The 14,878-nt window shown below is 37.6% G+C and overlaps 1 protein-coding gene across 9 annotated transcripts in view; it reads left to right on the top strand.

The window, feature by feature from the left end:
- Positions 1–14,878, top strand: part of STXBP5 (syntaxin binding protein 5) — a 159,264-nt gene that overhangs the window by 125,255 nt on the left and 19,131 nt on the right. For 2 of the 9 annotated variants that reach the window (XM_044423062.1, XM_044423088.1), the window contains exons 19-22: positions 4,101–4,166; positions 8,265–8,324; positions 8,418–8,465; positions 14,513–14,563. In XM_044423062.1, the coding sequence (XP_044278997.1) occupies positions 4,101–4,166; positions 8,265–8,324; positions 8,418–8,465; positions 14,513–14,563 (225 nt within the window). The remainder of the gene's footprint in view (positions 1–4,100; positions 4,167–8,264; positions 8,325–8,417; positions 8,466–14,512; positions 14,564–14,878) is intronic. The other 7 variants (XM_044423080.1, XM_044423103.1, XM_044423096.1 and 4 more) reach the window with 5 other exon arrangements.

Genomic DNA, 14,878 nt, shown 5'->3' with positions numbered 1-14,878 from the left:
GATTTCATCCAAGAGGGAATGAGGGAAGACACCAGAGCCAACAAGGTTCAGATACGTGTGGTCAAGGGCAGCCTAAGTATATGCAAGGAGTTCCATCCAAAGGAGAGTTAGAAATTCTTTACAAGATGCAATTCTAGCATAGTAGCATAGAGAACCTTCTAATTATTGGATAGCATAGAAGTGCAATTAAGAAATACATACATAAATACATGCATATATCCTGGAACAGGGAAAGCTGGAACCAGAACAGGAACACTGGTTTCATCAATCCAGCTCCTGACTACCATCATTAAACATACACTGTCAGAAACCTGGTCTGGATCCAGATGCAGCTTGTTAGGACCTTCTGGAAATAGTTCCCTCGTGAGGAGCCCTCCTTACTCCCAAGGACTGTTCTACCGCAGCTGAGCATTTCTGGACTTGAGGAATCTGGGCTGCCTCTTCAGTGTACAACACAGAAGCTTGGGGAGTCTCTCCTGTGACTCCAAAGAGTATCCCCTATTCTTTTTAAGGAGTATGTCCTGGGTGGGCATTACTAAGGGCCCAGTCTTCTGTTTTTAGCAAGTCTTGAGCCTTAATGGCTGCTTGGAGGTTCTGGGTCTTTCTTTCAATTTTGTGATTAAACTACATTCAGATATAACTGAGGGCACTTTGTATGCCATACATCTCCTCACACACAAGGTCCATCTCAACTCAGTTAAACTATCTCTTATTTCCCCCAATTCCCTTCTCCAATGCTGGATAAAAAGGGAGGAACATCATATTGCAGTTTTTCATGTTCATGCAGTGAATGCTTTCTGACTTTGGGGAGCAGTTTGCTGAAATGGATAACAGACATGGAGTAGGGTGTTGGTTCTGAGACCTAACTGTACTACTACAAGCTCTTAGCACAGTGACCAGGAGTCCTGATTAATACTCTTTTATTTCTTAGACTACATTTTGGAGAAATTGTTTCAGAAAATTTGTTTAGAATGTTCTGAATAGAGCTGAATGTGCTTTTATTATTTTTCTTTTAAAGCACTTTCTAATAGTTCCATACAGTTTTGGAAAATGTGACCTGAGTTCTCTTCTGGGTGCATGTGAGCCAAACTAAAATAAAGCTTAGAAAATTTCAGTGAGCATGATCATTCCTGGTCCAGTCATCCCTATAATGTAAGGTTTTAAAGACAGGCTTTTACCTCTTCCTTCAAAAATCTGCATATAATCACCGTGATCTTGCTGAGAAGCAGATACTGGTAATGGTAATGGGCTTTGTGAAGGAATCCTCCAAACTCTACTTCTTTCTCATTTTCTGCCTCATTTACATAAATAGCAGGGAAGTTGTCAGTTAACAAGCAAAGAAAATTTGTAGTATCCAAGAGCACTGCTGTTTAGAGTAGTCAACTGGCCTTCTCTGTGGCTTCAATGGAACACACGCATGGGCTCCAGGACAGCACAGAATCTTGTTTAGGGAACCGTTCCTCCACCATGCAAGTGCACACGTCTTTGAACCAGTTCCCACCCATTCCATCAGTTCCCCTTTATGCTTGTGATTGCCTCAGAGAAGTTTCTCTCATGTCTTTCATGAAGATTCGTTTGTAGAGGTTCTCATTTTTTATTCTTTTCTTCTGTTTCTTACTTTCACTTTCCCCTTTTTTTCCCTATCTCAGCAAACCTTCAAATTACAAAAACTGAGTCGAAGTGTTTGTCCATAAAGGCCTCATGGCATACAAGACTTAAATGTTGCATAAAGGCAGCAAACCTCCTCTGATAGATGTGCACTCCTTGTACTTGTTCTGCCTTGGGGAGGGTCACATTGTTGATATGTGTCCTCATTGTAAGGCCTTTATCATGCAGGCCAAGAGGAACCTTTTGGATGGGCTTTGAGCTATCCAGTAGGGAAACGCCGTGGAATGGGCTGTTACAGCCATGTCAACTGCCACACAATATGTACCTCTGTTGCAGCCTGCCATCCCTCTGATTCAGCCCTTAACTATGTGCCACAGTCTCCCATCACTAGGGTAATCCTTGGCTCTTTCAGTTGTGAAAGCTCAAACCTTCAAATCAGTCTTGGTTAAAGAAGAAGAAAAAGGAGAAAGCAAGTCACAAAGCTTTCTGATACCAACGCCATTGAAATCAGTGGTACTGACAGAGTTAATTCTTGGCATTAGATCTGGTAGTATTGATATGAAAGGGAGAGATTAGAGATCCATCTCCAATTCCAGATCATCCAGGGCACAGAACACTACCTCTTCTCAATCTCAGCTTTCAGATTTGAGCTGTTGAGATAAGTAAAGCCTGGCATATGCTTATTGGCATATGGACAGCCATCTGAGTGGGAAGGTGTAAATTGGTGTCCTGCAACACCAGGGTTTTGGACCTGATGGCCTCCATGGCCCCTTCCAGCTCTACAATTCTATGATACAGCTCTAGATCTCTCCCTCTTTGGATTGGGAGAAACAGTAATAATATTCCCTACTCAGTACTGCACATACTGTTGGGACAATTGGCAGTTTCTGTATCTAGATGTCCTGTCCTATATCCAGTGAGGGTACTGAAAATTAATGTTATAGTACTTGAACCTGTTAGAAGGGCCATGTTAGGAATCTGGCCTTTACTCTCATTGTGATGCTTGATATAAATCGGATATCAGAACCATGGTATTTTTAGGACTCCTTGAAATAAATGTAAAGTAACCCAAAATCATTCAGGCATTTCTTATCCAGGCAGGTTAAACATGTGAGAAGGGAAATGAGCCAGCCCCAGTCCCTACTCACACGTTTCAGTCACCATCTATGTATGGAAGATGACTTTCAAAAACTGTGTCCCACCTGGAATTCTGATTTTGAGTGCCCGTGGGAATAAGGAAAACCAGAATAGCAGCAGCAGTATTAGGAGGTGGTCCCTAGGGTTGGGGCTCTGTATCTCTGGGAGGCCATCTGTCCTACCATCCTACTGTTCATTGGTATCTACTGAAATTAAGATTCAAGGGATGTCTGCAGATCTCTGCTGCATATGGTTGTTGTGGATTCCCTGACTTTTAGACCTCATGCACTTCACTTGTCATGGTCCTCTCCTTTGAATCTTTCTGCTCGAGTCCCTCTCCCAGCAAGTCAAATGTAGTCCTCTCCCACATCCATACACCTCTTTTTACAAATTGGTTTCTCCTTAGGGTCCTTTAAAGACACAGACAGACATTATATCATATGAACATTAGCATGCACATATTTTAAATTTATTTTTACTGTTGATCCTGTGAGCCTGAGCCTCAGATCATTTCAGTATCTAGCTAGCATTGTGTGTAGGACTTTAATTACAAAAACTGTAGCTTCTTTTATGGCTCAGTTATCTGTACTGTAGTGAACAATTAAGTAATGCCATTATTTTTATTATTATATTTATAAATAGCATCTTGTCCTGGTGTCCAAGGTGATGTTCAATTAAATATTATTAGTTATATTAGTGAATATAAATAATTACCAACTAGATCAGCATTTATATTTGATTTGTTGAGATCTTTGTACGTAGAAAAGCTGTTTCAAATTGCTATGTCACTCATTTGTTTCTTTTAATGAAAGGATTTATGCATATCATACCATTCCTTGTATTTAGGTTATGAACCTTAGTTTGCAAGATGTCTTATTTTCAGGGCATGTATTTTCAAATTTGACAATGTGCAATTACATTTGAGAAACTTGAGAATACCAGTTCAAAAACCTGCACTGAAAATGGCTTCTATTCACATCTGCCTTCCTGCATAGTTTTTACACTGAGCTAGCATGTCAAGTCACCTTTGCTAAACTGGAAAGGCTCAGGGCTGCAGCTGGATGGGTGATCGCATGTGGAAGCAAAGCAGAGGGTGTGTACACAATGGTCTTATAGACCCCTTCCAGCTCCTGTCCTGTCCTGTCCCATTTTTCCTGGATCTTTACAATAAAGTTTTTCCTAACACCAGCACTTCAAATGGCATAGAATGTTTCTCAAGACTCTTAGTAAAAATGTCACTAAATAGCAAATTGTTTGTTAGTGGAAACTAAATTCTGTGTATTGTTTCAGTGTCCAGCATTAAAAGTTGTTAATTTAATTTTAAAAAAATCTAAAGGATTCTTTGTCTTTCACAGCAGGTCTTTGTGATATCAATGAAGGTACAGCAGTACAAGAGGATCGTTGCAAGTCTCCCACCTCAGGTAATTAATTGTTCTTGTGAACACTTTAAAACACAATGTTTCTTCAAAATGCTTTGCTCTTTAGTTTTAGTACTCCAGAAGTATTTTTAAGACTTGACTGAACTTTGCAAATGGTTTGTGTGTTGACAGTTTGAACATATAGATGAACATAGGGACACCTTTGCCAGGTGATTGTTAACAGTTGCCTCACGCCTGAGTTATTTATCCATTCTTATTTTTATGTAAATTTATTGTTTAATTGTTGCTAATTGAAATATTGTATATAAGCAGGAAATATTTCAAACTTCATTTCTGTGCATTTTTAGTCCAAGGTAAAGCCTGTTATGATCAGTAAAGCGTATTACTTTGTAAGCGTGCCTAAGACTGTAGCCTTAATGTTCTTGGTATGTTGATTCTGAGAAGAGTAATTTCACAGCAAAGTTATAGGGCAGTGGACAGGGCTTCCAGGGGGACACACTACTGTTTGTGTTGTGCCAGTGGGACACACTGCTGGTGCAACAGGAAACTACTGCTTCTTAGAGCAACAAACTTGTTACCAGAATGGGACCAAGTCAGCAGAATTCCCATCTGTGTACTCCACTGATCTATTTCAGGAACTAGCATTTTGTCTCCTTTCCAGTAGCTTTAGGAAGTGCTAAGCTGGCGTGTGGATAGTATTAGAGACTGCCCATAGGTCCCAGAAATTTTACGCATTCATTTGTAACCCCATGAACAATGAGTTAAATGAAGTTAATATTTTATAATCTGTTACTCTAATTAGAACTAATTGTTCTAGTGCTAACATTTAGATAGAAAGTATACCTTGCAACTGAATCCAAAGCATCCTCTGTTACAAGTCCAATTTAAGCCTCAGTGCTATTGTAGGAACATTTGGTTAGCAGGAGAGAAATTAGCAAAAGCCATGATGCTTTTATCAGTAGGAAAAGAGAAACAAATAGATTAAAGAGAAAACTGATGAGTAGAAAGAATACTGATGTCACTGAAGTTCATCATTTCTTGGTTTATGATACGAAACTGAATGATTAAAATGTTTTCCTAAATGTTAGATAAACCATTAGTTTTTCACTGGCTCAGGTAGTAATTGGAGCTCACATGGAATGTCTTTCTGCTAACCTGACTGTTGGTCCAGCGATAGAGGCAGCTGCTACTGCAGGAGCAATAGAGAGGGAGGGCAATCTTGTCACAGCCTCCATCCGCCCTACTGACTGGAACACTGCTATGGCAATAAGTGGGATTCAGGGAGGAAAGGGCATTGGTTCTGACAGATGACTCTTTGCTCTTGATTTAAATCAGGCCATTTTGAGAATAGCATTACACTGCCAAGCCCAATTTTGCTTCTAATTTAGCATGGAAGGGCACTTTCCACACTAAGTGTTACTTAGAAATGTTACTTATTTATGCATTTGTATGCCTTCTAGGTAGCTTACAGTAAAAAATAACAAACCAATTAAACTCACATTAAAACGTTAAAAAATATCACAATTATACCAAGTAAGCAGAACAACAGATGGCAGGATAAATAACAAGTTTCAAGACTGTTCTTGGAAGTATTCAGAGAAAAGAAATGTCTTTGCCTGGCTCTGAAACAAAATTTCTTTATGATCCTGTTCCACAGGTGAGAGGCAGCCACCAAGAAGGCCCTTCTTCTATTTACTATCTCCTTTATCTCCTTAAGGGACGACTCTTTTAGAAGGACCTCCTGCCCAGTTCTTAATGGGCAGGTAGGTATAAATGGGAGCAGTCAGTCCTTTAGGTAGCCAAGTCCTAAGCCATTTCAGACTTTATTTGTCAGAGAGTCACTTTGAATTGGGCCCAACTTATACAAAACTGGCATTACGTGGGCCCACATATTGACACCTGCCACCAACTGCATGGTTTTGGACCAGTTGAATTCACCAGACCATCTTCAAAGGTTGCCCTAAGTAAAGCAAATTGCAGTTATCTAATCTGGATGTTAATGATGCATGTGTGACGGTGGCCAGGTTCTGTCTGTTCAGGTAGGGGCAAAGTTGATGTATTCACCATAGCTGAAGGAAGCCACCCCTGGCCACTGAGACCACCTGGGCCTCAAGTGATAGTCATGAAACCAAGCTGCAGACCCTGTTCTTTACCAGGAGTGTGACCCCATCTAGGACAGGGTAATGACCCTCCAACCTGTTGGAGCAGTTTCTCACCAACAGCATTTCCATCTTGTCTGGGTGAAATTCAGTTTATTGACTATCATCCAGTCCATTTTTTTATTTATCGATTTATATCCTGCCTTTTTCCTACAAAGGGCTCAAGGCAGCTTACATCTCCTCCTCCATCTTATCCCCACAACAACAACCCTGTGAGGTAGGTTGGGCTGAGAGTCTGTGATTGGCCCAGAGTCACCCAGTTGGCTCCATGGCTGAGTGGGGACTAGAACCCAGATTGTCTGAGTCCCAGTCCCATGCTCTTAACCACTACACCACACTGGCTCTCTTATCAGGCTCACATACCGGTTTAAGACAGAGAGTACCTCACCTGGATCAGATATAAATGAGAGGTAGAGCTGAGTATCATCAGCGTACTGCTGATACCTTAGCCCAAACCTGATAACCTCTCCCAGTGGCGTCCTGTAAATGCTGAACAGCATGGGGGATAGTATAGAGCCCTGCAGAAGCCCTTGCTGGATATGCAAGGAATCCAACAAGTAGTTAGTCAAGATACTATTTGTATCAGGAAATACTCTTTTCTGAAGTAAATTTTTACAGGTAAGTAAAGGATATTGCTAGATAACTTTTAAATAATTCATAAGAAAGCAATTTTAAATCTTTTCCATTTGAATAGGATTGGAAAGTGTTGATGCTTTTCATTTTCTGTAATCTAAGATGAAAATTTATTTTAGTCATTTCCATGATACGTGAATCTTAGAAACTTGCATATATTTGTTTTTGATTTTAATTTAGATATCCCCAAGATTTGTATTAGTAAGCAGTCCTACCGAAATTGATAGATCTTATTTCCTTTTTACTAATATAAGTGCTGCCTATGCAGAATCAGACTAGAAATACATTTTGTCTAGAACTGTTGTCTCCAACTGTGAACATTTAGATTTCTTTGGGAGACTCACAAGCAGAGCAGGTTGGCAGATTCGGTTCTGTTACTTGTATCCATTATACGGTAATGAAAGGTATACTGCCTATGTACGTGGTGTAAGGTTGAGGTTGATGACTCATTTGAAGTATGAAGTAATTTCTTTCTGGTATTGCAAACTCTGCCTTAATCAATTTCTATCCACACTGTTTTTCTGTCACCATTAGGTGGCATATGAGGCTGGGAACATCAGTTACCACCTAATGCTTAGTTCCCCCATCCATGTTCTCACTTGTATGAAATCAGGAAAACTTCAGTAAGAAAAGCATAGCAGAGACCCATTGCACTTTCAAAGGAAGAGTGGCACTTTATCTCCATCCAAGAAGAATTTCACTGGAAGTACAAGGAATGTTGGGTTGACCTTTATAGAACCTTTATTTCCTTCCGAATTAAATTTGACTACTTATGTAATACAGCAAATGGAATTCAAAATATATATTATAAGTCCTGCCATTAGCCTGTGAATACTTCTGTTAAATTGAACTAGCAGCTTAGCTGAATTGTCACCACTGCTGCTACCCGCCCCCCCACCATCCTCTTCCTCTTTCCAATAACATTAAGTAAACTTATATTATTGGCACTGATCTCTGGTCTTCCTACCTTCCTACCTTTCCAATTTTACTGGAAAATTGTGTGACTTGCATAATGTAATGAAAGTAAATCCATGCGTGATAGAATTGAAACTTGGGAAGATCAAAAGTTTGTCTGTCTGTAAGGCAGATGTCCTCATGAAGGGGTGGGGGAAATTGAAGACTCTGCTCTACATGAATGTCCATCCTTGCAAACGTCTGGAATCTGTAAGTCATCTATCCTGTTTACAAGCAATATTTATTTAGTGGGGGCTTTATCACTGCATTTGATTTTACTTAGGACATTTCTTTATACTATTGTAATCTATCAAAATGCTTGGTTTTGAAAAATCTTTTTTGTTTGTTTGAGTGAATATCCATTTTGTATGTCCCTTTGTCTTCACTCATGTAGGTTCTGGTTCCCCCAACTTTTCTGATGATGATCAAAAAATGGATAATTTTATAGAAAAGGGTATAGTATTTTTATTTTTAAAAGTATTATCATTCTTTTCTATAGCTTACCTTTTTAGTAAATTGACATTCTGTATCAAAATATTATTTGCAGTGAAAACCAAAAGCAGAAAATTTTCCAAGATGGTAGCCAGTGATATAGGTAGGAACTAGAAAAATTTTCTTTCCTGCCTTACCCAGTACCTTACTCTATGCAGAGCTTAATCCTGCAGTAAACTATGCAAGCTGCATTGCATTATTTTTAAAATTAATATTCTCCTAACCATAAGCAGTTTTCCTTTGGGCTGATTCTTTACTAATATACTGTGCTCAGTGATTGACGTAATCAAAGAGACTTGGGGTCTTAATTTTCTTCAATGTATATGCACATTCTTCTGCAAAGATTTTGGTTTCTTTTCAGATACATTGAAAGTGTTCAATCCTGTAAGCAGTGCTGCATAAACTGATGTTTAGCACAGGCCCTCCAAGTGTTTCATGCCTTTTCCACAGTAACAAAATTATGATTGTTTAAAGTTTTTTGAGCAAAAGCATGTATACCTCTGCTTCAGAAATAAGTATATTACCACTGGCTCGTCATTGCTAGTTAACATGTTATAACTAAACATGAATTGTAGATGACTTGACAGATTTGCAGTACATGCATTCAGTGGATCGAACACTTCTGTTGTAAGAACCTGGATTAGATGGATCATGAATTAACATATGGGTCAGTAGGGTTTGCATTCTTGCTTGAATGATGATTATTCTGCTTTTATGTTAGAGTATAACATTTGTTGATATATAGGACTTCTGTTTACACAGAAATTAAGAATGTAATCCTATGCCCAACTACCTGGGACTAAATCCATTAGCCTTATTTCTGAGTAGGCATGTATAGGATTGCACTGTAAATTACTGTGCCAATTCCCTGTTGTTACTGTTAAGTGATCTTTTTCTAATTGTTCATATGTAGTGAGATTTTACTAACTATTTATAGGAATGTATTCTTTAATGTTAAGAAGTAGATTATCTTCCTTCTAAATTTTCATTTCCACAGCATGTAGTCTATTAAATTGATTATTTCTTGATCACTTTTTCCTTTAACATCCTTAATTTTCTACTTAGGTCCAGAGTGTCAAAGGAAAATTTATTTATTTGTAAATGAGAGAAAACTAGGAATTGATACAATAATTTGATGAGTGCTGTTCAGTAATTATCTTGCATAGAACTCCGTAGGAATATCAGGTTGAAATTTTTGGACTATGTTAGGAAAAACATATATTAAAATTAGGTTAACAGTGTTAATAATTAAGGTGCAGATATTTTATATAGGACCACAGTGAATGATACTGTTTAGTAACTAAACTGGTTAGGTCAATATTTTTATCACATGCAGTTTAAGTGCTATAACAGTTTTTTAAAGACAGAAGCAATACTCCTTTCTTGTGGCTGGATCATATGTCATTCTCATAATTTTGAACAAGAGAATTGCATGGTTGGCTCAAGTGGAAAGCTGCTTATTTCAGTTATACTGGTTCCCAAGTTAAAGTGATGCTGGTGATGCTAATTCTATGTGATATTGCATTCAATTGTCAACATAAAATGATAGATCTAGTTACAAAGAAATGCAACCATACAACTTGTGTATGAATTAAAACTAAAATCAGATATTTGACTAAGGGAATTTCAACTTGGTGCATTTATTCTTGATTTAGTAGCATAGTAGAAAGAAAGGTAAAAATCTTACAAAACAGTCATCACTAAAATAATCAGCAAGTTATGTTAACTGATGTTGTGCATTATGTTACATGATGTTGTGCATAAGTTCAGACAGATCCACAGGTATATTAATCAGATAGATCAGACAGTCAAAAGTGTAGATTTCGTTCTAAAAGATATTGTATAGCAGATTTTGTTATCTTGCCCTGCTTATGAACTCCTATATTCTCATTCATCTGGTTGGCCACATTAGGCATTGCCTAGACAACTAATTTGCCTTATTCTTCATGACAGTTCTTAAGGTTTGATTACCATGATAATTGGGACAAGCTAATTAATTCAGCTGCATTAGTGTGTAATACACTCCATGAGGCACACATCTGTGTGTACTATCAAACACTGCTAGGTGCAAATTAAATAGCAGTGTAAAACAGCAGAATTGTCACCAACTGAGTACAGTCAAAAAGCGTGTTGAAAGATGTAAACCAAAGGTTATACTTTTTACTCACCAGAGCCCTAGAGTGCTGAGTTGTATTAACTGTATCATGTGCTGTTAGAAGTCCGTTAAAATTGATGAGGGAATATTCCCTCAGTATTCCTCTACTTCTAGTAGTGGTCACCAGCTAAGGAAAATATGAATCCCGTATCCATATGACAGCATTTACCACTCCAAGCGTACTCTCAGCATTGGGGATGTGTGCTTGACAAAACTAGATCCAAGCAAGAGCAGCCTCTATTTCTGACTCATCTATCATGTCATCCAAATTGGATGAATGCAAGTTATTTATCTGCAAAGTTGCTAGCGAAAATTTCCTGGATGAATGTGGAGACAGAAGAATAAGATCACCAACATGGATTCGATAGCATTAAAAAATCACTTTGAAAATTATTTTATAGTGACAATTTGCAAAAATGACTCTGCTCACTTGTCATGAACATTAGTTTTATATGCTTTGCACTCTTAATAGCTACCTCTGATCTTTCAACTAGCTTAGGTACTTGTATACAAGTGGAAGCATTCTATCAGAATGAGGGAAGAAGACTTCTTATGGGTTACATCAATGACCTATGGCAACTGTTAATTTTTGTTAGCAACCGTATCTTGCTATATTCAGAAATAAGCGCACCAATCAAGATTTAAAGTGGTATTTTCATTGGTGTTGACAGTCCAGGAATTGGTGCTGAGAGTCCTTGTCAAGCTAGAAATCCTTTGAGGAGGAATGTGCAGTATGTGTCAAGATGTACTAAGAATTCAGGGAAAAACTTTTGGCCGCTTTAGTTAGGACTTTAAAAGCAGCTGAATGTTCAGTACTGTTACCCTGGGCTATAGTTGACATAGGACTTATCTTTATTTACTGGCACAGTTTGCTAACCATTATCATACTGTTCCCAGTGTCAAACAAGCAAAAAAATTGAGCTACAAAAGAATTGAGACATACTTTTTGAAGTAGTCAGAATATCCTGTGGATTGCTATGGTTGCTGCTGGGCTTGTAGAAATAAGAAAAGGGTAGCAATTTTAAATTACTTATTTTCAAATATGTGTATGTCACCTTTCCATTCAAAAATATTAATGAAGTGGCATAACATCAATAGAAAACCATTTAAAATAAGCACAACAATTAATCCACAGCAGAAAGAAATAAAACAAAAAAGGTAAATAAGTATCAATTATCCCAGTGCTCTTTGAAATAGTGAAGTAACATGTTTGGTGCCCTCAGTGAAGAACCAAGCAAGCTGTCAGACAGAAGGAAGTGTTTGATGGTGGTGACTGGCCAAAAGGAGGAAGGGAGCCATAAGAGCTCTTTCATAGTGCTTTCTGATGTTAAGCAGGTACTGCTACATCTGTGGTTAGCTCACTTGGCAGGGTATATAGCAGGTTGTATGGGATTTGGAAAGGGAAGGCAACAAGTGCACGCTTAAGCAGTTGCTTATGCTCTCTGTGAACTTTGCCCCAAATTCTAATGCCTGGACTTCTTTCAAAAGGCTTCCTTAAAAAATTATTGGATCCGTAATAATAGTTGCTGCTTTTATTGTTATAGTGTAGACCACTTGCCTATAGGTGTGCTGGGCTACTGCATTGGTTATTTGTACTTCCTCTCCTGTGGACTATGTGCTGTTTTCAGTACTTGTTGGTATGCATTTTGAATCTGTATTGTTTTGCTATTATTCAGTATTAAACTCTTTGGTTGTCATGTTTGGCCTGGTGAGGTCCCTATCACCTAGGTTTTTATTAATTAGTAGGTTTTTATTAATATGGTTGGCAACAGTACTAGTGAGTCATGCCTTTGATTAACTTAAGCAATGTCACTTTATTCTTACTGGAGATAACTGGCAAAACCAATGCTGTCACCACATATGGTGTTATGCTGCGGTCACCAGTATCCTTGCTGCTACAGGCATGTGTGCTTTCTTCATATCCAGTGAGAACCAGTGTTTCCACATTTTGCTGACTCCTAGGTTTGGACTTTTTTAGTTCTCTTTCCCTTATTGGTAAGATGTTTGGGATACCTTTGCTTGAATACTTGCTAATGGCTCATGCAAAATGCAGTTTTTAATGTGAAGGTGGGTTAAACTGTCTCAGTACTAATGAGTTCATACTGTTCCCTTGTTCAGGTCTCCAGTAATTACTGAAATTTACACTCTTATCGTAAACTGTGTGGGTTCAATCTTCGTGTATGCACATGTCTTTGTCTGTCTTCCCCAAATGCCACAAAATCTTCATTATGACCAGAGTGGATTAAAATCAAAAATACAATAAAAACAATACAATTCACACAATTAAAATTGTTTTTGTCTAAGTTTATTTTTAAAAGTGACCATGGAAGAGTAACCTGTTTAAAATAATGAAATGATTGAAATACAAAATTAGCAAATTAAAGCCTACAATCTCTCTCAAAACTGTTGTCCTAACAAAATCAAAACCCCTATAATACAACTGCAATATAAATCATCATAATTTTGTACCACATAAAACAATTCAAAACATCAGCCTACAACAAGCTAAATAAAATATAAACATCAACAAGAAAACACGGCAGTACATAGCAACATTAGCTGTCCACCCCCACCCAAAAACCTTGTCTTAATTATGAATTGTGTTAACCAACTTCTTGAAGGAGAGGAGAACCAGGCACATCTTCCATCGGTATGGAGTTCTGTAATATTAGGCACCACTAACAAAAAGATTATGCCCCCATCCGCTAACAACCTAATCCAGTGACAGTGTCTCAGATAGTCATTTCCGTTTGCTGCTTCATGCAGACCTATAAGTACCCCAGATCCAGATTGTATATTGTTTATGGATGTTTTTAAACTTTAGGTGTTGGCCTTTTTGGAAAGCTCTCTTTTTCCTGTCCCTTTCACTTGGAGTACAGTATTATCCTGTTTTATTGATTCAGAAGATTTATCTCCCATTTTTCCCACAAAAAGTTTTCAAAGCAGTTTACAAAAGAACATTTTTTGAATAAAGTAGTTTGCATCGAATGTACATTTTCAGACAGTCAACATGGCTGAGTGAACAGTATACAAAGGTTTTTATGAATAAAATAAACTATAAAGATTGTCAATGAGTTTGGACTTTCACATGTGGCTCTCCTATTCAAGAATAGGTGAACTGACTCCTTTACCATATGCCTCACGTTTACTCCTCAGGTTTTGTCTGTCCTATCATTGACAGTAGGGGCAGGAGCAACCTCTTGCTGGAAACATGTCTGCACCCTCCCCATACCAAATCTAGAAGTAATTACACTGTCAGGAGATCAAGAATCCTTCTGCCAGCCACTTCACTATGTTGGAGAATTATTTGTGATGGCAGATAAATTCCCTATAGAAAGGGTTTGATGAAGACCCCTCATTTGCCAATGTCACTAATGGCTGTTTTGGCCTTGGCAGTGAAGCAAAGCATACTATATTAACCTATAAGCTATGCATGGTGTTCCCACTAGCCACAGGAATAACATTGCCACAGCACTACTCTTTGTGGCATTTTAACTTTGCTGTGTAATTGAATGAAATGTTTCTAAAATATTTTCTAAATTTTTCTAAAACTTCAGCTACTGGTCACTCAGACAGTTGACAGTTTCCTACAATTTTTGCCATGTCAACATCCCAGTGTGCTGGTAGAGCCAGCTGAGAAAGATGTTTATAACCTTGGTTCATAATATTTACTTACATTTACTGTGAGGCTAGATTTTGGGGGAAAATCTACACACAATCATTATGTAATTATGCACCAAAATAAAGACATGATAGAACATAAGAAACTTACATATTAGTGTCTCTTAATTCCAGAGAAGGTAATTATCATAAACGCATAGCACATTTATAATTCAAACTTAATTCAAATGTATGTATAAATTTGCAGACCTTCCATGCTTGGAACTATTGTATATGAATTCTTAATTTGAAAACTGACAGTTTTAATTATTTCATATACTCTTTTAAAATGTGATCATTCTAGCTTTATTATAAAACTATACATTATTTTTCAGCAAAGATGTCTAGAAAATTAAGCTTACCAACTGAACTGAAACCTGAGTTAGGTAAGTATTGTTCAAAGCCTGTATTAAATATGTTTATAATCTTTGAAAAGGCTATAAGTAACAAAATACACATAGTAAAAACTTTGAACTTTAACTTCTTAATTAGGAGACTGTCCATTTACCTTTCAAGATTTCAAAAGTTGTTTATATTCAGTGCATGTTTTAAAAAGTTTTTAACATATCTGTCTGGAACTATTTTTTATGTTCCTTTTTGAAAGTCATTTTAAAATTTCACTGACAGAAGTCTTACAGTTTTGGTCACTGATGATTTTCTAAAATGTCCATAATTCATATTAGGATGCCATATGAAAAACC

The sequence above is a fragment of the Varanus komodoensis genome, unplaced genomic scaffold (genome assembly GCF_004798865.1).
Source record: "Varanus komodoensis strain SLA01 unplaced genomic scaffold, ASM479886v1 scaffold1, whole genome shotgun sequence".
In the NCBI taxonomy this organism is placed as follows: domain Eukaryota; kingdom Metazoa; phylum Chordata; class Lepidosauria; order Squamata; family Varanidae; genus Varanus; species Varanus komodoensis.
Note: the sequence above shows the minus strand (reverse complement) of the source record. Positions and strands in the feature narration are given on the sequence as shown.